The 21103-nt window shown below is 54.0% G+C and overlaps 1 protein-coding gene across 1 annotated transcript; it reads right to left on the bottom strand.

The window, feature by feature from the left end:
* Positions 1-17512: 17512 nt before the first annotated feature.
* ALTATR162_LOCUS6392 (uncharacterized protein) lies at positions 17513-20383 on the bottom strand (the record flags this gene model as incomplete). Its single annotated transcript, XM_043314013.1, has 1 exon — positions 17513-20383. One exon carries the CDS (start codon positions 20381-20383, stop codon positions 17513-17515), a length of 2871 nt encoding a protein of 956 aa, XP_043169948.1.
* Between the last annotated feature and the right edge of the window lie 720 nt (positions 20384-21103).

Raw genomic sequence — 21103 nt, 5'->3', positions numbered from 1 at the left:
GTAGTGAGGTTGGCAAAGTTGGCGCCTGACTTCTGCATGGCGGATGCCAGCTCGTTCATGCGCTCATGCTCGGACGGGATACAGATACAGCCACCAGAGAACAAGGTGGCAAGTATGTCGGAGATACTTACGTCGAATGTATAGTTCGCGAATTGGAAGCACCTGGTGTTCCTTCCCATGGAAAAGAAGCGGAAGTGGGTAGCAACACTGGTGACTATAGCGCCATGCTCGAGCACCACACCCTTAGGTTTGCCGGTACTACCGGACGTAAAAATGATCCACGCCACATTTCCGGACCGCACTGATGAGCAGGGTTTGACAAACGCTTCACCCGTCAATTCTGGGGCCTTCGAAGCCATTTCGAAGAAAGAGTCTACAGCTAAAAGCTGTGTTTGGGCTGTCAGAGTTGCTAGTCGCTGCTCGTGGCCGCGGTCAACCAGGACAAGGGGTGCATCTGTATCTTTGATAATGCCCTCAATGCGAGCTAAGGGATGCTGTACTCCAAAGGGAACAACGGCGCTGCCGGCACGGAGAATAGCCAGCATGGCAACTACGGCCCACTTCGACTTGTCCATGCACAAGCCAATCTTCACTTCTGGACCTACTCCGCGCTCAACCAAGTGGCGGGCTAGTAAACAGCTGGTAATGTCCAAGTCGCGGTATGTCATCTCCCCATCCCATGCAGAGATGGCTGGCGAGTCTGGCTGGCTGGTCATTTGCTCGTGCACAATTTCGTGTATGCAAGTCTCGAGATGTGGTGGTATGATTGAGTTCCACTCGCACAGTTGCGCGCTGTCTTCTGATGATAGTAGTCTGAGGTCTCCGAGTGGTTGATCAGTGTTGGCAGTACGGGCTAGCTGGTCCACAATATGTGCAAACTGGGCAAGCAGTCGTTGGACCTTGTTGTTCTCGAGGACTGTCCGGTCGTAGCGTACTTCGACGTCAGATTTCCGTGTTGACTGATCCACTGTGCATTCGACCGTCAATGCGTACGCATCGAACGCATCCATCGACGTGGCCTCGCGTTCGAGCTCCATATTGAACAAAGAGGTTGCCGACTCGCTTTCCCCAGCTGGCTGAACGACAAAAATGTGGCCTGGATCGAAGTCTGGTCCAAGGCTAGGCACCATTCGTCGGATATTCTGTAGGCCAGTATGCTCAAATGGAATCATCTTTGTTGCACGATCATGTATACTAGCAAGAAAGTCACGTGTAGGCTGGTCCTTCGCAGTAGACACGTGGAAAGGCACAGTCGTAACGGCGGGTGCTACGATGTGTGTAATGCTGTCAACAGGAGCCATGCGTCCAGACAGTACGACATTTATAACGGATTCGTCCGTGCCTGTATGAGCAGCGACTAGCAGCGCCCAGGCTGCACGTAACACTGTAGAGATGGTCGTGGATCCTGTCATTACGGGGACGTCAACCTGCTGGTGTTGTACATCGCATGCGTTGACCTGATGCTGCGGGGATGGCAAGGGCGGATAACGAGTCCAGTTTGCGCCCTGGAAGTGGTTCTGCCAGAAGGTCGCAGTTTGTTCTTTATCCTGCCGCGTCAAGTAACTGATAAAGCGCGACACGGGCACTGAAGGTGAAGGCGCTTCTCCTTTCAGTATTTGCCCAAGCAGCTCCATCGTCTTTATTATGCTCCAGCCATCATATATACTGTGATGTGTGGTCCACACCAAGTATCGATGTGATCCACGGCCGATGATTGCCGTACGATTGAGCGAGGCACCGTAAGCAATAGGGACAGCCCGATCTGCGGCGAGATAGCTTTCCAGTGACGCTTCGTGGGCCTCATCACAAACCGGCTGCCCTCTAACTACAACCTGCAGTGCGATAGCCTGAGCCGAGGGAATTATACGTGTCCGCAGAATCGGCAGCATCTCGACGAGTTGCATCCAGGCAGCCTTCAGCTGCTGTGTAGACAGGTCAGCATGAAGCCGGAAAGCGCGCTGCACTACATAGGCTTCAGGGCGTTGAGCGGTGATAGCCATGAGTCCAGCCTGCAGTGGGCTGCATGGGTAGATGTCCTCAATCTGCTCTGCAGATATGCTACACTGCGCAGCAACATCTGCTAATAGCTGTGAGCGTTCAGCATCACCAGCGTGGGTAAATTCGCGCCAGAGACTCAATGGAGCTGGGTCTTCCGTAACAAGGCCAAGGTGTTTGTTGTCGTTTTCAACTGCGGCTGCAAGATCTTCCAATCGGGGCCAGTGGAATATATCCGCGACAGACAGAGGAATTCGTTGGGCTCGTGCCGCAGCTGTTAGCCTCATGGCTGCAACGGAGTCTCCTCCAAGCTGGAAGAAGGAATCGTTTGTCCCTACTGTCTCTGGTGAGAGCGATAGTATTGTGGCCCAGAGACCCTGCAGCGTCTCTTCCATTGTAGTTGTCGGTACTTTCTTGCTATCGGGTGAGCCATAGAAGTTACTGAGCGCAGTGCGAGGTAACAATCGCAACTGATGCTGAACCGCACGGCGATCTAGCTTACCTGATGCGTTGATGGGCATCATTGGAACCAGTACGATCGACGAGGGAACCATATACGCTGGTAGTACTTCCTTGAGTTGGACGTCTAGCTTGTTCAAAGCTGCCCGGGTAGCATGGGTGATCTGTGGAGGCTCATAAGGCTGCAGTCCTCCGCTCGTCGTGCTACTGTCGTTGATCTGAGTTGACCCGGCTATTGCATACTCGATAACAGCCACTAATATGAGTGGTCCGTCGTCAGCCTCGCCAGCAGGGCGAATCAAGTCGACGACAGTCTCGCGTGCCTCTGGCAGCAGCCGGAGAATCTGACTCTGTACTTCGCCAATTTCTACCCGCTGGCCGCGGATCTTAACCTGCATGTCGCGACGACCAAGGTAGATGAGCGAGCCGTCCAAATTTTGTCTCACCATGTCGCCCGTACGGTACATGCGACGGCCAGGCTGGAGGCCAAGCTCATGAACAAATGCTGGATCTGTAACAAATGCGCTTGATGTTTTGATAGGATCGTGGAGATAACCGCGTGCTAGCTGGGGACTCTCGATAAGAAGCTCTCCTGGTGAGCCAACTGGGACTAACTGTCCGGTATGGGAAGGGTTTACCACCCAGAACGAGCCTGCCAGGGATTTTCCAACATTGCTAGCCTCCGTCTTGTCTACAAGACTATTCGCTGTTGAATGTATACAGCACTCTGAGGGGCCGTACGCATTGATCACATTGGCGTAGCCTATCCATTGATCAACCACCTTTGCTTGAACTGCTTCACCCATTAATACGAGTGTTCGTATGGAAGGCGTCTCCTGTGGCTGCACTAAGCTGGCGATCGTCGAGGTCAAGGTTGTGATCGTGACCTTTGCTTCTGATAAGAACTGAGTGAAGCTATTCATACGTTCGTGTTCTGATGGCACGCAGATACAAGCACCAAAGCAAAGAGTCGTCATGATCTCTTGTATCGAAACGTCAAAGGTATACGCTGCAAACTGTGAGAGCCGGTCATGAGACTGTATACCAAAAGCTGGTCCGTGAGCGAGTATGCTCGTTGCCATAGCGCCGTGCTCAAGCACAACGCCTTTCGGTGTACCAGTACTACCGGAGGTATAGATAATCCAGGCAACGTGTTCTGGTCGTACCAACATGCATGGCTCGGAGGACTGGTCGAGTTCTGGCATCCGCTTTGCCGGGACCGCGTTGAAGAAAGACTTTACGACAAGCAACTCCGTGGAGCCTGCCATTGCTCCTAGCCGCCTCGCATGGGTGCTGTCGACGAGTAGCAACGGCATGTTTGTATCATGGACTATGCCCTCGATGCGAGCCAGCGGATGTTGCACCCCGAGAGGGACTACCGCACCACCAGCGCGGAGGATTGCCAGGATGGCTACAATGGCCCACTTCGATTTATCCATACAGTGACCGACCATGATCTCGGGGCCTACCCCGCGCGCGGTCAGATCATTAGCCAGGCGACGACTAGCATGTTCCAGCTCGCTATACGTCATTTCTCCATCCCAGGCGCTGATGGCGAGCGCGGCGGGCTGAGTGACCATCTTGTTAACCACAAGTTCGTGGATGCACCGGTTAACCCGGGGCGTTATACTTGCGTTCCACTTGGACAACTGGGCCCTGTCATCTGCTGCTAGCAAGATGAGATTCTTGAGCGACTGATCGGTATTGGCATTACGCGCTAGCTGCTCCGCAGCGTGGGCAAACTGCGCGAGGAGACGCTGTGCTCTATCAACGTCAACCACAGCGCGGTCATAGCGTAATTCGACTTCAACATCCCCTGCTCTTTGATCTACTGTACATTCCACCGTGAGCGCATAGGCATCAAAAGCCTCCAGGGAGGTGGCTTCGCGTTCGAGCTCCATGTTGAAGAAAGATGTTGTCGAGGACGCGCTTTCTTTAGTGGGCTGCACTACAAGAATATGGCCTGGGTCGAAGTCTGTTCCAAGGCTAGGCACCATCTGTCGAATATTCTGGAGACCAGTGTGCTCGAATGGAATCATATCTGTCGCACTGTTTTGGATGGCATTGAGAAAATCTCGCACAGATTGATCATGCTTCGCTGAGACATAAAAGGGGACAGTAGTGACAGTCGGCGCTAGTAGCTCTGTGACACCTTCAATAGCAGCCGTACGCCCTGACAGAACAACGTTAATGATAGTTTCGTTGGCGCCGGTATAAGCAGCGACCAGAAGGGCCCATGCCGCTCGCAGCACAGTGGCCATCGTGGCCGGTCCTGCGGTCAGAGACACATGAAACTGACGGTGCAGCACATCACTTGGGTCTACTTGGTGTTGTGGCGATGGCAGAGCCGGAAAGCGACACCACTCAGCGTTTTCGAGGTGCTTCTTCCAGAATGCCGTTGTCTTTTCCCGGTCCTGTCGCGCGAGGTAGCGAATGAAGCGCGACACTGGAACGGACGGTGATGGCGTTCCTCCTCTTAGTATCTGCCCTAGGAGGTCAATCGTTTTGACTATGCTCCAGCCATCGTATATACTATGATGCGTTGTCCACACAAAGTATCGTTGAGTCCCATTGTCCACAACTGCTGTACGGCTAAGTGGGCCGCCATATGTGATATAAGTTGCGTGATCTGTGGCGAGGTAATCTTCCAGCGATGTCTCCATGTACCAAACCGGTTGCTCTCGTATGACGACTTGTAGGGCAACAGCATGTAGTGAGGGGATCATGCGCGTCCGTAGGATTGGAAGCATGTTCATGACGGTTGCCCATGCTTTCTTCAGCTGCTCCGTAGCAAGGTCTGGATGCAGTCGAAATACCCGCTGCATGACGTAGGCCTCGGGACGCTGAGCAGTGATAGCCATAAGTCCAGCCTGTAGAGGGCTGCAGGGATAAACATCCTCGATCTGATCGACGGATACACTGCACTGCTCGGCGACGTCTGTCAACATTCGTACTCGTTGAGCGTTGTTCGTCCCTGAAATATCTGGCCACAGGCTGAGTGGGGCGGGGTCTTCTTCAACGAGGCTGTGTTTGCACTCCTTCTCCATTGCTGCTGCAGCGTCTGCAAGACGGGGGAAGCGGAAGATGTCAGCAACTGACAGCGGGATCTGTTGTGCACGAGCTGCAGCTGTGAGCTTCATAGCTGTCACTGAATCTCCTCCAAGCTGGAAGAATGAATCGTTGATTCCGACAGCCTCTGGAGCAAGCGTTAGAGCTTCGGCCCATAGAATTTGCAGCTTCTCTTCCATCGCAGTAGTTGGCCCTTCTTTCTTGCTGCCAAGGGAGCTAGAAAAGTTGCTCAGCACATCGCGAGGCATTAGGGCCAGCTGCTCCAACACAGCACGTCGATCGAGTTTTCCAGAAGCGTTGATTGGGATCTTTGGAGCCAATAAAAGTGCTGTTGGAACCATGTAAGCTGGTAATACCTGCCGAAGCTGGGCATCCAGCTTGTCTAATGCTTTCCGAGCAGCATCAGGGATCTTCAAAAGCTCGTACAGTTTAAGTCCTGTGCTGCTGCTACTCGCATTACTCATGCTGGTGGTGAGGGGGTACTCGATAACCGCCACCAGCATCAGCAGTCCATCGTGGGGCTCGCCTGCTGGGCGCAAAACATGGACCATAGCCTCGCGTGCTTCTGGAAGCAGGCACACAATCTGGCTTTCTATCTCGCCAGTCTCCACGCGTTGGCCGCGAATCTTGACTTGAGTATCACGCCGGCCTAGATAGACCAGGGAGCCATCACTCAAGTTTTGCCGTACCATGTCTCCAGTACGGTACATGCGTCGACCGGAGCGGAGGCCGAGCTCCTGCACAAATGCTGGATCGGTCAAAAATGCGCTAGCTGTCTTCATAGAATCATTGAGGTAGCCCCGTGCCAGTTGGGGCCCCTCGATAAGCAGCTCGCCAGGCGCGCCGAGCGGGACCAACTGTTGGATATTGGTTGGGGAAGCGACCCAGAACACACCTGCTAGCGGCCTGCCTATATTACTCGCCTCCGCTCTGTTTGTGACAGTATTTGCCGTCGAATGTATGCAACATTCAGAGGGTCCGTAAGCGTTGATGATCTGGGCGTGTTCCCCCCATTGGTCAACAACTTTTGGTTGTACTGCTTCACCCATAAGGACCAGCGTGTGCACAGTTGGTGTACTATCTGGCTTTACTAAGCTAGCGATAGTCGAGGTCAATGTAGCTATGCTGACTTTGGCGTCTGCTAAAAAGCGAGATAGGTCGTTCATGCGGTCATCTTCCGACGGCACGCAGATACAGGCACCGAAAACCAAAGTCGTCATTATTTCCTGGATGGAAACGTCGAAAGTGAATGCTGCGAATTGCGACAAGCGATCATGGGGCTTTATACCAAAAGCAAGCCCATGGGCGAGGATACTTGTGACAATGGCACCATGCTCAAGCACGACACCCTTGGGGTTGCCAGTGCTGCCGGATGTATAGATGATCCAAGCCGCGTTCCAATGTTGCGCGACTGTGTGCGGCTCGACGGATATCGTTGCGATTGGAGTTGACTGATCGGCTTCGAAGAAGTCATCCACGGTAAACAACTGCGTATGAGATGCAAGCGGCGCTAGTCGCATCTTGTGGGTCTGATTGACTAGAACAAGCGGTGCCGATGTGTCTTGCAGGATCGCCTCGATACGACCAAGAGGGTGCTGCACTCCGAGGGGGACTACGACGCCGCCGGCGCGAAGGATAGCGAGCATAGCTACAACGGCCCAACGCGACTTATCCATGCATAGCCCAATCATCATCTCTGGGCCTACTCCGTGCGCAGCCAGACAATCAGCTAGACGACGACTAGCTTCCTCTACCTGGCTATATGTCATCTCTCCGTCCCAGGCGCTAATTGCGAGTGCCGTTGGTTGGGTCGCCACCTTCTCAAGCACAAGGTCATGAATGCAACGTTCGATGCGTGGCGGGGTGGCTGAGTTCCACTTGGAGAGCTGCGCGCTGTCATTAGATGACATTAGCTGAAGCTGTGCAAGAGGCAGCTCTGATCCTGCGTTCAGAGCTAGCTGCTGTGTGATGCAGTCAAATAGGGAAAGCAGGCGGTGCGCATCAGAAACTGGCACGATCGCCTCATCGAAACGAAGCTCCAATGTGATATCGCTCGGTTTCTCGCTAACCGTACATTCGACCGTTAGCGGGTAGGCGTCAAGAGCGTCTTCGGAGGGCCCTTCGCGTTCCAAGGGCAGATCAGACATCGATGTCGCTGTGGCACTCTCTCCGACAGACTGGACTACAAAAATGTGGCCAGGATCAAAATCTGACCCAAGGCTAGGTACCATTCGCCGGATATTCTGGAGTCCAGTATGCTCATAGGGGATCATTTCTGTGGCCTCCGCATGTATACTAGCCAGGAAGTCTTTCACAGACCAATCCTGGGTTGTAGAAACATGAAAGGGTACAGTTGTAACTGTTGGGGCTATGAGATCTGTGATGCCCTTAACAGCAGTCATACGTCCAGATACTACGACATTAATGACGGCTTCGTCTATACCCGTGTGAGCGGCAACGAGGAGAGCCCAAGCGGCGCGCAGCATTGTGGACGTTGTAGCAGATCCGGTCATTACTGGGATATGAAGCTGGTGGTATAGTATCTTGCCTGGCTTCGTTTCGTGCTGCGGAGATGCTGACAGGGCCGGATACCGAGCCCAATTCACACCAGAGAGATGTTTCTGCCAGAATGCAGTAGTCTGTGTCTGGTCTTGCCTTGCTAAGTAGCCAATAAAGCGTGAGACTGGCACTATAGCTGTCGGTAGCTCTGCTCCTCTTAGGATTTGCGCAAGCAGTTCCATTGTCTTGAAGACACTCCAGCCATCGTATACACTATGATGCGTCGTTCACACAAAATACCGATCCCCGTTACCTATGATCGCTGTGCGGCTGAGTGGGCCGCCGTAGGTCATGGGAGTTGCAAGATCTGTCGCGAGGTAATCATCTAACAAAGATCCATCGTGCCAGACTGGATCCTGTCGAACGACAACCTGCAGCGCGATTGCATGGACGGAGGGAATGATGCGTGTCCGTAAAATAGGCAGAAGTTTGACCAGTTGCTCCCAAGCCTCCTTCAGATGCTGCGTAGACAAGCATGTCTTGACTCGAAAGACACGTTGAACCACGTAGGCACTGGATTGCTGGGCCGTAATGGCCATTAAGCCAGCCTGAAGCGGGCTGCACGGGTAGATGTCCTCGATTTGCTCAGGAGTGACGCCGCATTGCGAGGCGACGTTGGCGACCAGTCCCGGCCGCTCGGCTTCGGCGTTATCAGCTTGAGCAAGTTCTTGCCAGAGGCTCAGGGGAGCTGGATCTTCTTCATCCGCAAGGCCTGCTTGTTCGCGCCGCTTTTCTTCCATTGCCGCTGCGAGGTCCCTAAGGCGCGGGCAGCGAAAGATATCGGCAACTGAGAGTGAGATCTGTTCCGCGTGGGCTGCAGCCGTGAGCTTCATAGCTGCCACAGAGTCTCCACCAAGTCGGAAGAAGGAGTCGTGGATGCCAATTGCGTCCTGAGTGAGCGCAAGGGCTGTGGCCCATAGGCTCTGTAGTTTTTCTTCCATGGCAGTAGTTGGTGCTTGCTTACTATTAGGTGGCCCAGAAAAGCTGCTCAGCGCTGCACGAGACATGGATCGTAGGTGAGTTTCAATAGCACGACGATCTAATTTTCCAGACGCGTTGACTGGGATCTTCGGTGAGAGGAAGAACGCTGTCGGAACCATGTAAGGTGGCAGCACCTGACCAAGATCAGCGTCCAGCGTATCTAGAGCCTTGTGCATGGTTTCAGTAAACTCTGAAGGCTCGTATAGTTGGAACTCTTCGCTGCTGCTGGTGGGATTTTCGAGATTATTCCCAGCCATAGGACACTCAATAACAGCTACGAGCATCTGTAAGCCATGGTCGGCTTCGCCATCTTGATGCAAAACTTCCACGATAGCCTCGCGTGCTGCTGGCAGTAAGCGGAGAATCTGGCTCTCTATCTCACCGATCTCCACGCGCTGGCCACGGATTTTGACTTGTGTGTCGCGGCGCCCAAGATAGAGCACCGAGCCATCCAAGTGTTGCTTTACTATGTCACCAGTACGGTACATGCGGCGGCCGGAGTGCAGACCAAGCTCGTGCACAAAGGCGGGATCTGTTACGAAAGCTTCAGCTGTCTTACTAGCATCGTTCAAATATCCGCGAGCTAGTAGTGGACCTTCGATAAGCAGCTCCCCAGACGAGCCAAGGGGGACGAGTTTTCCTATGTTAGCCGGGTTCACTACCCAGAACCTGCTGACAAGGGGTTTGCCGATGTTTGCAGCCTGCGAGCTATCCTTAATCTTGTTGGCTGTCGCAAATATAGAGCACTCCGATGACCCATAACCATTGATAACGACGGCGTGGTCTTTCCACTGGTCGATGACCCTTGGTTGCAGAGCCTCGCCTGTTAAAATCAAGGTTCGTATTGTGGGAGTATGAGCTGGCTGAATCAGTCCTGCAACGGTTGAAGTCATGTTGGCTATAGTAACTTTCATCCTAGAAAAGAACAGTGCGAGCTGGTTCATACGATCGTGTTCCGAGGGGACAACGATACATGCGCCGAATGAAAGTGTGGTCATAGTCTCTGCAATAGCGTCCACGAATGTGTATGCAGCGAACTGCGATACGCGGTCGTCGGGCTCAATTCCGAACGCAGATCCATGAGCAAGCACACTCGTCGCAATGGCGCCGTGCTCAAGGATAACTCCTTTGGGTATCCCAGTACTACCAGATGTATAAATGACCCAAGCCGCATTGTCTGGTTTTACAAGCTGGCGGATGTCGGAAGGAGCATGAGAGATTGACTCAGAGACTGCATCGAAGAAAGAGTCGACGGCCAGCAGCTTCGTATAGGCTGCTAATGCACCTAGCCTTTTCTCATGTTTGCTATCCACTAGCAATAGCGGAGAAGCTGTATCCTGAACAATACCCTCGATACGAGCCAGTGGATGTTGCACCCCGAGAGGGACAACAGCACCCCCAGCTCGGAGGATGGCTAGCATGGCCACTACTCCTAGTCTGGATTTTTCCATGCAAAGGCCAACCTTCACATCTGGACCAAGACCATGGTCCACTAAGTGGTAGGCTAGTAGGCGGCTGGCGTTGTCCAACTCACCATACGTCATTTCACCGTCCCAGGCCTTGATTGCAAGCGCTGCAGGCTGGATGGCCATCTTCTCTAGAACTAGGTCGTGAACACAGCGCTCAGCTCGTGGCGGCGTAGTTGAGTTCCATATACGAAACTGCTCATTGTCTTCTGGCGATAGCAGCTTGAGCTTCCCGAGCGGCTGTGTTGATTCTGCGTAGTGCGCCAGCTGCTGCACAATATGGCTAAACTGCGCAAGCAAGCGGTGTGCGTTCTCAACTGGCAATACTGCGCGATCGTATCGTAACTCAACTCCGACGTTGTCTGTTCCTAGCTCGGGTGTACACTCGACTGTCAACGGATATGCGTCAAACGCATCGTGCGCAGATACTGCGCTATCGTCAATTTCCATATTTGGTATGGGTAAGGATAGTTCGTTCTTTCCAGCTGGTTGAACTATAAAGCTGTGACCCGGATCGAATTCTAGTCCAAGGCTAGGGACCATTCGGCGGATGTTCTGGAGCCCAGTGTGCTCATATGGGATCATCTGTGTTGCGCACTTGGATATATCCACCAGGAAATCACGTACAGATTGTCCTGGTGAGGCAGAAACTCGGAATGGCACTGAGGTGATCGTGGGTGCAATGAGATTAGAGATCCCCTCCACAGCAGCCATACGGCCAGATAGCACGACGCTAATAACTGACTCATAAGAACTAGTATTAGTAGCTACTAGAAGCGCCCATGCGGCTCGCATAAGCGTGGACGTTGTGACAGCACTTGTGACTGATAACTCAATATGGAGTTTTTGATGAAGGCTATCACGGGGGCTGATCTGGTGCTGCGGAGACGGCAAGGCTGGATATCGAGTCCAGTCAGCGCCTCCGAGATGGTCCTGCCAGAATGATGCCGTCTGTTCCTGGTTTTGACGAGACAAGTAGGCGATGAAGCGTGAGACAGGTACGGAGACAGACGGCGTATCCCCTCTGAGTAGCTGCGCAAGCAACTCTGATATCTCAACTAAGCTCCAACCGTCGTAGACGCTGTGATGTGTCGTCCACACAAAGTATCGATGGATGCCATTATCTACAACCGCCGTGCGACTGAGCGAGCTGCCATAGGAGAGGGGAATCGCCCGATCCGAGACTAGATAGTTTTCTAGTGATTTCGAGTCGTTCCAGGCTGGCTGCTCATGCACAACGACCTGCAGTGCGGTAGCTTCTACAGATGGTACAATCCGCGTCCGCAAAATGGGTAGAATCTTGACTAGTTGTGTCCACGCGGTCTTGAGCCGTTGTGTAGATAGGCCTGCATGAAGCCGGAAGACGCGCTGAACAACGTATGCCTCGGAACGCTGAGCAGTAATGGCCATGAGCCCCGCCTGCAGTGGGCTGCATGGGTAGACGTCTTCAATCAGGTCGGCCGGAACACTGCACTGCTCCGCAATATCAATCAATCGCAGCTCTCGTTCAGTGCCACTGGTCTGGGCATTTCCTGGCCAAAGACTGAATGGAGCAGGGTTGTCGTCCACGAGGTCCTTACTATTGCGATCCTTCTCTTCCATCGCCGCTGCGATGTCTGCAAGACGGGGCCAATGGAAGATATCAGCAACTGTTATGGGGATTTGTTGTTTGCGGGCCACAGCCGTCACCTTCATCGCTGTGACGGAGTCTCCCCCAAGCTGGAAGAATGAATCATTAATCCCTATCGCCTGCAAAGGGAGCACGAGTGCCGTGGCCCATAGGCCCTGCAGCATCTCCTCCATGGAAGTAGTCGGCGCTTTCTTATTGAGTGAGCCAGCGAAGCTGCTGAGTTTATGACGAGGCATTGATCGCAGCTGATTTTGGACGACGCGACGGTCCAGCTTGCCAGAAGCATTGACTGGGATCTTGGGGACTAGGAGATATGCTTTGGGCACCATGTAAGACGGCAGTACTTGTACCAGCTCGGTGTCCAGCTTTTCTAAGGCTTCGCGCGCTGCGTCCGTGATCTGTGACGGTTCGTACGGCTCTACTGCGCTGTCTCCTTGTGGCACAGGTCCAGCGTCGAGGTATTCGACAATAGCCATTAGTATGAGTGGTCCATGGGTTTCGCCTGCCGGACGCACCACATCGACCATGGTTTTGCGCGCCTCTGGTAGTAGGCGCATGATTTGGGTCTCGATTTCCCCGATTTCGACCCGCTGTCCACGGATCTTAACCTGTGTGTCACGTCGGCCTATGTAGCGAAGCGAGCCATCTCTCTCCTGCTGCACAATATCTCCCGTGCGGTACATGCGACGGCCAGAGGTAAGGCCTAGCTTCTGCACAAACGCAGGATCCATAATGAAAGCGCCGGCTGTTTTGGACGAATCATTCAGGTACCCCCGGGCCAAAAGCGAACCTTCCACCAAGAGCTCGCCGGCAACGCCAATAGGGCAGAGGCGGTTGTGATCCTTAGGATATACCACCCAGAAGGCTCCCGCCAGAGGCCTTCCAATGTTCTGGGCATCTTTGGCGTGCTCCATATTCGCAGCTGCACACACAACGGTGCACTCTGAAGGACCATAGGAGTTAGTAAGGCGGACTCTCTTGCTCCACTTTTCGATAATCTGTGGTTCCATTGCCTCACCACCGACAGCAAGATTCTTCAGTGACGGGACTTGCTCGGGTGAGAGCAACTTGAGAGTTGTCGGCGTCAACTCAACATAGTCCGCATTGGCTCTCTGAAAACATCCAGCCAAATCATTCATGCGCTCTTCCTCAGACATTAGACACACGCAGCCATCGCTGATCATAGCGCAGAAAATGTCAGTAATACTGACGTCAAAGGTAAATGCGGCGAATTGAAGGGTTCTAGTCTCAGAAGAAAGAGAGAGAAACTGAGCGTTGGCCACCACACAGGTAGCGAGCGAACTGTGTTGCAAGACCACACCTTTTGGCTCGCCAGTGCTACCGGATGTATAAAGCACCCATGCAACGTTGTCAGGCGTGGCTATAGCACTTGAAATAGCTGCTGTCGCTGAAATCGATTTGTGCAGGGCAGCGTCGACAGTCATTGTTGACGCAGCTTGCATTACGGGGCCCAATCTGTCATTCTGCGCCGCATTCACCAGGATCACGTCCATAGAGGTGTCGTTGATAATCTTTTCAACGCGAGCCAGCGGGTGCTGTACCCCGAGTGGAACCACAGCACCACCAGCGCGAAGGATGGCGAGCATGGCCACGACGGCCCACTTCGACTTGTCCATACACAGACCAACCATTTTCTCAGGGCCTACCCTATGGTGCCCAATGAGATGAGAAGCCAGCCTGCGGCTGGCATCCTCTAGCTCGCCATACGTCATGTCTCCATCCCAGGCACTAATCGCCAGTGCTGTTGGGTGGGCAGCCATTCTATCGAGCACAAGATCGTGGATACAACGCTCCAGGCGTGGATGCAAAACAGAGTTCCACTTGGCAAAGAGCGCGGTGTCTTCCGCTGCAAGCAGCTGGAGATCACCGAGCGGCTGCTCGCTATCAGCGTTAACCGCTAGCTGCTCCACAATAGAGACAAACTGCGCAAGAAGTCGCTGAGCCTGGCCATGCTCGAGTACTGTACGGTCGTAGTGTACCTCAATCCCAACACAGCTTGTGCTAAGGGCTGGTGTACACTCAACTGTTAACGGATAGGCGTCAAAAGCGTCATCTGTAGATGTTGCGTTATCCTCAATCTCCATATGTGGCATTGGCATAGTTGAATTGCTTTTTCCAGCTGGCTGAACGATGAAACTATGACCCGGGTCGAAATCTGGGCCAAGGCTAGGGACCATGCGGCGGATATTCTGGAGGCCCGTATGTTCATATGGGATCATGTTGGTGGCCGACTCATGAACGCCAACGAGAAAGTCGCTTATAGACTGTTCCGGCGAGGCCGAGACGCGGAATGGCACCGAAGTGACGGTTGGAGCAACAAGGTCTGATATAGCTCGTACATCAGCCATGCGGCCTGATAGCACAACGCTGGTAATAGATTCGTTTGAGCCAGTGTTGGTAGCTACCAGAAGTGCCCATGCGGCTCGCAGGAGTGTGGATACTGTTATTGTACTCGTAGACAACCTGATTTCGAGCTGCTGCTGTAGAAAATCGCGCGGATTGACTTGGTGCTGTGGGGATGGCAAAGAAGGATAGCGAGCCCATTCAGCACCTTCGAGGTGCCTCTGCCAGAATTCTGTGGTTTGTTGCTTATTCTGCCGTCCTAGATAACGAATAAAACGCGAGACTGGCACTAAGGATGCTGGTGGCGCTTCACCTCTCAGTAACCTTGCGAGCAGTTGTGACATTTCTGCTAAGCTCCAGCCATCATAGACGCTGTGATGTGTCGTCCACACCAGGTACCGATTTGTCTCCTCATCACTCACAATGGCTGTACGACTCAGTGAGCCACCATAAGCGATAGGGATGTTGCGATCCGTGGCGAGATATTCTTGTAGCGACGTTGACTCATGCCATACTGGCTGCTCCCGGACCACAATTTGCAGCGAATCAACCTGAACCGAAGGAATGATGCGTGTCCGCAAGATTGGCAGCAGCTCAACTAGCTTCGCCCAGGCCGCCTTTAGCTGCTCGGTAGATAGTTCGGGATCTAACCGGAACGCGCGTTGAACAAAGTAAGCTTCAGGACGCTGAGCAGTAATCGCCATCAGCCCAGCTTGCAACGGGCTGCATGGATAGACATCCTCAATCTGATCAACGGAGACGCCGCATTGTGCGGCAATGTCTGCGAGCAGTGGGCCCCGCTCGGCATCGACATTATCTGCCTGGGCAAGTTCTGTCCAGAGACTGAATGGAGCTGGATCTTGGTCCCTAATGTCGCTGTGATGGAGGTTCTTCTCTTTTTCCTCCATCGCTGTTGCAACATCTGCAAGACGAGGCCAGCGGAAGATATCAGCGACAGAAAGCGGGAGCTGTTCCGCCTGAGCAGCAGCTGTAAGTTTCATAGCTGCTACTGAGTCTCCACCAAGCCGCAGGAACGAGTCGTTGATCCCGACTCCCTGTTGGGGGAGCGCAAGGGCAGTGGCCCAAAGACTTTGTAGCCTTTCTTCCATTGCAGTGTTTGGTGCTTGTTTATCATCTGACGAGCAAGCGAAGCTGGTCAGCATTTCCCGTGACATCAATCGCAACGCGTCCTGTACGGCGCGACGATCCAGCTTGCCAGAAGCATTTATCGGGATCCTAGAGACGAGTAGGAATGCTGTAGGAACCATGTACGCCGGCAACACCTGGCCAAGCTGAGCGTCCAGCACATCCAACGCTTTGCGTGTGTCGCCAGTAATCTGCGAAGACTTGTAGGGTTGTAGTCCTCTACTACTGTTGTTGCTGTCGTTCTTTCCAGCCAAAGGAAACTCGATTACGGCAACTAGCACTAGAGATCCATCGTGGGCCTCCGTTTCGCCTGCAGGACGGACCACATCTACAATGACCTCCCGTGCTTCTGGCAGCAGGGACATGATATGATTCTCTATCTCCCCGATCTCCACGCGCTGGCCGCGGATCTTGATCTGTGTGTCACGGCGGCCCAGGTAGATGAGAGAGCCATCCGCATTCTGTTGCACCATATCGCCGGTGCGGTACATGCGCCGATTGCGAAGGCCCAGCTCTTCAACAAAGGCAGGATCAGTGATGAATGCACCAGCTGTTTTAACTGGGTCGTTCAGATAGCCACGCGCCAATAGTGGACCTTCAATTAGTAGCTCACCAGGTATCCCAAGTGGAAGGAGTTGCCCTACGTTAGCAGGGTTCACTACCCAAAAGGCGCCAGCGAGCGGCTTTCCTATATTGGTAGCATCTGAGCTCTTGTCGATCGTCTTACCTGTCGTCCATATAGAGCTTTCGGAGGGTCCGTAAGCGTTAATGATGTGTGCGTGCACTATCCATTCATCGACAACCTTGGGCTGAACAGCCTCACCCGTTAGGATCAGAGTTCGCACTAAGGGAGTATCGTGTGGCCGGAGCAGAGCTGCTACGGTCGATGTCAATGTGACTATAGTAGCTTTCGAGTCTGAGAGAAATTGCGCAAGTCGATTTATTCGATCGTTCTCCGACGGAACACACACACATGCGCCAAACGAGAGCGTTGTGAAAATCTCCGCGATTGAGACATCGAAAGTGTATGCTGCGAACTGCGAGACTCTGTCGTGAGGCTGTATATCGACCACGCGCCCGTGAGCAAGCATGCTGGTCGACATGGTTCCATGCTCGAGCACAACACCCTTGGGTTTACCAGTGCTTCCGGAGGTATAGATGACCCAAGCGACATTTTCCGGTCGTACAGACACGCACGGCTCTGCACGCGTCTCGAGCCCTCTTGCGCACCCTGGTGCGGCTGCCTCAAAGAAGGATCCCACAGATAGCAACTGTGTATGGGGTGCCAGCGCTGCTAGCCGCTGTCGGTGATTATTGTCAACTACTACAAGCGGCGCGGTGGTGTCTTGGACGAGGCTCTCGATTCGAGCCAGCGGGTGCTGTACTCCCAGGGGGACGATAGCACCACCGGCGCGGAGAATAGCCAGCATGGCCACGACGGCCCACTTTGATTTGTCCATACACAAACCGATCTTGACCTCTGGCCCCACGCCAAGTTGAACCAAATGGCATGCTAACAGGCAGCTCGCGTTGTCTAGCTCCCCGTACGTCAGCTCTCCGTCCCAAGCGCTGATGGCGAGCGCTGCTGGTTGGGCGACCATGTTGTCCTGGACGAGGTCGTGAACGCGACGCTCGAGGCGCGGCGGCATGGTCGAATTCCAACTGGAAATGGCGTCGCGATCTTGGACGGCATAGCTTGCAAAGGCGCGAATGTGGCTCCCGGCTCCTTGCAGTAAGAAGTCGATTGCGTCTTGGAATGCCGTCATGTGTGCATTCACAACCGGCCATGCCAGTCTAGACGCCCAGTACTCGAGGCTCAAGTGGATGCGCTCTTCGCTGAACCTCAAATTGGCTGATAGGTCAAACTGTTGTTTTGTAAGTGAAGTACCGAATAAGCAAGGAACATGTCTCTTACATCTGTTGCGCTTGTCCTCTCGTTTATGGTCATGGAGATTCCCTTGGCCAAGACATGGCTGTTTGTTGCTTCTCGCTCAATGGAGAGCAGCGTATTTCCGAGGAGCTTCAGCGACTGAGTCTTTGCCGTGGGCAGGTAGGCTATGGGTGTATTTTGAAACTGCAAGCCATTTTGCCAGTCTCGTTTGGCCAACGACAGCGCATCGGCGACGCTCGTCTCGGGCGTCAATGTCAGGGCGCAAGGCAGCGTGTTGAGCAGAGGACCCACAATCGCCTCGGCGCCCTCGACATGGCTGTCACGCCCAGAGACAATGTACGAGAAGGTGACGGAGTCGGAAAGCGTGAGGCGGCGGATGGCCAGCGCCCAGGCAATGTGGAACAGGTTCGCCGGAGTGATGGCGAATCGTCCACACACGGCGCGCAGCTGTCCTTCGGGTAGTGGCAAGGAACAACTGGCCGTCTCGAGCTGGCAGAGGTGGGGATTGCTGGTGAGGACAGGCAGACGCGACTCGGTGGCGGCGTTGAGGTACCCTGTCCAGTAGGCGGCGCCGGCAGATGCCTCTTCGCTGCCCGCGACGCGCTGCTGGCGGGATGCGAAAACAGCGTAGGGAAGCGGCGGCTGCGCGGAGAAGTGGGCTGTGCGCACATAGCTAGCACGGAAGTCGTGCAGCAGGATACGTGCAGAGTGGCCATCGACGAGGGCATGCGATATCTCGAGCTCGAGTCGAAGCTCCGCCGCGCTGACTTCGGAGATGCAGAGGCGGAGCGGGGCTTGGAATGGGCGTGGGCGTGGGCGTACCGCGGGGCGGCCGCTGGCGGGAGCGGGCCGCACCTCGACGCAGGGCGGCATCGCCAAGGGCTCGAGAACCACCTGGTCGCTTTTGCCCAGCCGGTCCTTGCTCTCGACAAACGTCGTGCGCAGCATCGCATGCCGCTTGACGGTTTCTTTCCACGCCTCGATAATGCGCTCGACTGCGGGCCCGCCGGCCGTCTGGGCGGCGGCAGACTGCAGCGTGATGGAGACATGGCTGACGTAGGACGCAGAGTTCATGGCTTGGCTGACAAAGAAGCTCTCCTGCACCGCCGAACAAGGGGCGATGGACTCGACGTCGTCGATGCTCATGCTGTGCGTCTGCAGCTCTGCCGCGAGCTCGTCCAGCGCCGAGTAGGGCCACTGCACGAGGGGAAAGTCGGCCAGCGTCGCCGTTGGCGGAGCGTTGATGAGCGCATTCGCCATTTGCTCGAGGCAGCTTTCCAACTCGTTGGCAACGCGCTCAGCATCAAGACTCGTACCCTCGAGGTCTACGGAAACACGTGCCTGGTCGGCTACCATTTCGACAACCACACGCGCACCATGGCCGAGAATGGGATCCGAGAAGCGCCAATCGCGGCATGACAAGTCTTGCTGGCTTTTCTCGAGGCGCGTGCAGTCGACGTAGATTGCCGCGGTGGACCCGGCGCATCGCTCCAAGACGTCGCGGCAGGAGTGCCCTGCGCGAGCATCACGTGTGCGCCGAACTGCGTGGATCAATCTCTCCTGAGGTTCCGGTGCGAGTGCTTCAAATCCAACCTCAACCTCGTAACAGCCTATGCTTTCCAAGGGGATGCTCTGCTCCTCGCGAATGCTGTACGCAGACTGGATACGAAGGACCGCCTCCGGATCCTGAGAGTGTGACCAGAGGGCGCGAGAGAGAGCTGCATTCACAATGTCGACCGGACTTGTCCTCAGGGAAGCGTGCGTTTGCGATGCCAAAAGCTTCTCGGTTGTCGAATGAGAAAGCGTGAAAGTGAGGAAGCCTTCAGCATGTCCATCCAATCCCGACATACCCGTATCGTCCGTCGACTTAGACCTCGTCACATTGGCTTCTTCCAGCGGATACTTCAGTGACCTTGGAGAAGTCCGACGATGCCGAGGACCTACTGAGCGACCGTAGCATCCTTGAGCTACCCAATCGCTGAATTGGAAGTCGAAGCTGGGTTCAACGTGCGACCCTTTGGCGCATACTTCCAACTCGCGCAGCACAAGGCGCATAGAGAGCGAATCGACGAGATTAGCATCTGCAGCTAGGACCATGGTACGAGTACCCTTGATTGCATGGTTGGCCATGGCCAAACATCCAAATGGCGGCGCTTCAACAGATGCCAAAGCCCTCGTCAGTGCTTCATATGCATCGTTCATATTTTCCGCTCCCAAGCTCTCTGCGAAATAAAATTGGCGATGCCCCATTGTTGTTGACGGGGCGCTGGATGTGAGCTTCCAGTGACCGAGTGATGAGACGGACCATTTGGAACGCAAAGCTGAGTGTCGGGCGACAATGCGCTCCAATGTGCTCAAGATGGGCGCGACTTCGCCTTGTGCAATTTCCATGGACGCAAAGCGCAATCGACGACCAACAACCGCCGTACCACTTGCGTTCCAATCATTCCGGCCGTTCAAAACTGCGGGCTTTCCATGTCCGTTTAATCCATTTGCATGTCCATGGACTCCGTTTCCGTTTCCGTTGACTCCATTTGTGTGTCCATTGACTCCGTTGGCAGCTCCAATGTTGCGGCGGTCTATCTGCTCAGCGAGTGCTGCCAAGCTTTCCGCCTCCAAGAGCTCCTTCATATCTACAACGATGCCTTCGTCGCGACATCTGACAATAAAGTCAATTGCTAGGATGGAGTCACCACCCAGCAATATAAACGAGGTATTCCAGTCCAGGGATTCGGCATCAATCTCGAGCAAGTCAGCTATGACCTTGCCAAGTACGAGCTTCGATGGCTCCATGAGTATTTCCGCGCTGTCGGAATGTGCCATGTTCGATGTGTGTTGGGTTGATGGTATTAGGTGCTGGCGAATTCGCTGATCGCGACAATGTTCTGTAAAAGGCTATCTAAGTTTCGGATTGAATCGAGTTTGCGATCAGAAAAAAGTTTCACGAAGGAATACAGAGAGCGAAGCTTGACTTCTCCTAGTTGCTGACCCTCACTCGAGTCAAGACTAAAAAAAGCGACATGCTTTCAAGGCTGATCTGCTAGCTCGCTACTGGCTACTGCTGATGGCCTTGCATGAGCTGCAATTCGTAAACTAGTCATTTCGTTATTACTCGGAAAGCGTGCACGGTAGAGGCGAATCGAGAAGCGCTAGACGGCCACTAAAGATGGACGCCAACAGCGCTTGTTGGCCGTAGGGCTGGACCCTGCATTAGCAAGGTGCAGGGTATAGCCACGTTAGATCCACCCAGATGCAGCGTACGATTACCTAATAATTGGCATGTAAAAGCGCATACGCACAGCTGCAATCGATATCATGCGCAGTGCTATGCACGGAAACCTTAATGCCGAGGTAATGGTACCGGTAATGCCAGGAAACATTATTGCCCTCCTCGGTCCCTGGTTATTACCAACTTCTGTGTATTCAGTAGCAAGGCGCTGTACTAAGCCTTGTGTGATCACGATCTTATTGACATTCTTTTACCACCAGCTGAATCTGGCGGCGTTCAAATGTCAATTCTGCGGCTTCTAATGACTTGGTTCG

The sequence above is a fragment of the Alternaria atra genome (genome assembly GCF_907166805.1).
Source record: "Alternaria atra isolate CS162 genome assembly, contig: 25, whole genome shotgun sequence".
Classification (NCBI taxonomy): Eukaryota; Fungi; Ascomycota; class Dothideomycetes; order Pleosporales; family Pleosporaceae; genus Alternaria; species Alternaria atra.
The sequence above is the reverse complement of the archived record's forward strand: the minus strand, read 5'-3'. Positions and strand labels throughout refer to the sequence as shown.